General features: G+C 28.8%; 1 protein-coding gene across 1 annotated transcript; it reads right to left on the bottom strand.

Annotated features, from left to right (window-relative positions):
- Positions 1 to 319: 319 nt before the first annotated feature.
- Positions 320 to 931, bottom strand: LOC119668798 (myb-like protein AA). The gene has a single exon (XM_038078443.1). It carries the CDS (start codon positions 833 to 835, stop codon positions 320 to 322), a length of 516 nt encoding a protein of 171 aa, XP_037934371.1. The 5' UTR covers positions 836 to 931.
- Positions 932 to 1,598: the final 667 nt, after the last annotated feature.

Raw genomic sequence — 1,598 nt, 5'->3', positions numbered from 1 at the left:
AGCAAATAACTTTGCAATAAAACTGAAATTTGGTACAAAAATTAAATATAAATTTTTATAGTCAACACATAAAAGACCAGCAGCCACACCAGCTGAAATGTTATTCAATGTCCTTTGTGTATTTCACACAAACGCTGTACTCTTACTCTTAAGGCCATTCCAAAGCACTGTCTTATACAGACGAAATACTACGACAATACCAAGTTTCTTTACTTGATTACAAATTTTATGGATTTTATGGCAAAAGGACTAACAAAACTGAACTCAACTCAACTCAAGTCAACGGAATTCAAGCAAATTCAACTGGATTCGACTAAACTCACTCACCTAAGCAACGTTTGATTGTAGCACCACTACTGGTTGAACCACGTTTATAGCCAGCCGATAAGAATGCCGGTGGTGGCGTTATTGGTGGCGCTGGTATGCCTATATCATGTATTGGTGATGTTGCTGCAGAAGTTGTGGCTGAGACTGATTTCACTGTTAGTGGCACTGATGCGTGGGAGGATGTACTCGCTGTTGTTACACTGGTCACATCAGGTGCATCGCGATATAATTCCAAATGATGTTTATCGCAACGACGTCGCCGTCGTATGTTTGGAGCAATGGTTTTCATTTTGGCAACATTTCCGGCACTACTACCGTCTTTGGAATTGATGCGTATATAGTGTACCCGTAAAATAGGTATTTTTCTCTGTAGTTGTTGTTGTTGTAGTTGATGTTGCTGTTGTTGCTGCTGTTGCTGTTGTTGCTGGAAATTTTCCTGTGGTAATTGTTTATGCGGTTGTTTCGGTAACAATTGTGGATATCGTTCGTTTCGATTGTAGTGTAACATTTATGTTACTTTCAAGTTTTGTTTGAGTTAAAATATGTCTTTAATTAAAATTAATTTGCTAAAGTAGGTCTTTTTTTGCTTTAATATTAAACTATAAATTTATACTTTATATATATTCAATTTCTGTATCTTTATATTTATCTTTATATATATATTTATATATAATAATATAGATTTGTATTTTGCACAAAATATAGTTTATAGCTTTTAAATAAATTTTAAATATAATTTTATTTAAAAATAGTAACTCTTTGCTTAATATTTTGGAAGCTTATATTTGCTGCATTTGTATTTATAATTATAGAATTAAATTTTTTTATAATCCTCTTTTATATACTTTTAAGTAACTATTAAATAGACAACGATTAACACAGTAAGCTGTTGATATATTTATAAATCTTTTTAAGTTTTTAATAAGCTTTAGCTTTTCACTTAATTACTATTTTAAATATTTTAATTTTTAAACACTTTCATAAAGTTATATATTATTATTATTTAACGTTATTGATTCTTTAATTGCTTTTTAATTTAATTTTTTAAATTCATTAAATTCATATGCTGTCTTTTAGGTTAAAATTTTTATTTATATTTTATTTTATACCATTTAATGCTGCCTTTTAGGTCAAATTTTTTTATTTTTATTTTATATTTTATATTTTATTTTCTACCTGAAGCGTTGAACTGTCGTAGCACTTGAGTTGCATTTATTTATCCTTTTTGTACAGTATTTAAGCTGATTTCATAAATAGTAACAATAAAATAT

Source organism: Teleopsis dalmanni, chromosome 1 (genome assembly GCF_002237135.1).
Source record: "Teleopsis dalmanni isolate 2A chromosome 1, ASM223713v2, whole genome shotgun sequence".
Taxonomy (NCBI): domain Eukaryota; kingdom Metazoa; phylum Arthropoda; class Insecta; order Diptera; family Diopsidae; genus Teleopsis; species Teleopsis dalmanni.
The sequence above is the reverse complement of the archived record's forward strand: the minus strand, read 5'-3'. Positions and strand labels throughout refer to the sequence as shown.

What these genes read in the sequence shown, in the direction of transcription:
- LOC119668798 (XM_038078443.1), bottom strand. Translation starts at nt 835, where the DNA reads ATGTTACACTACAATCGAAACGAACGATATCCACAATTGTTACCGAAA.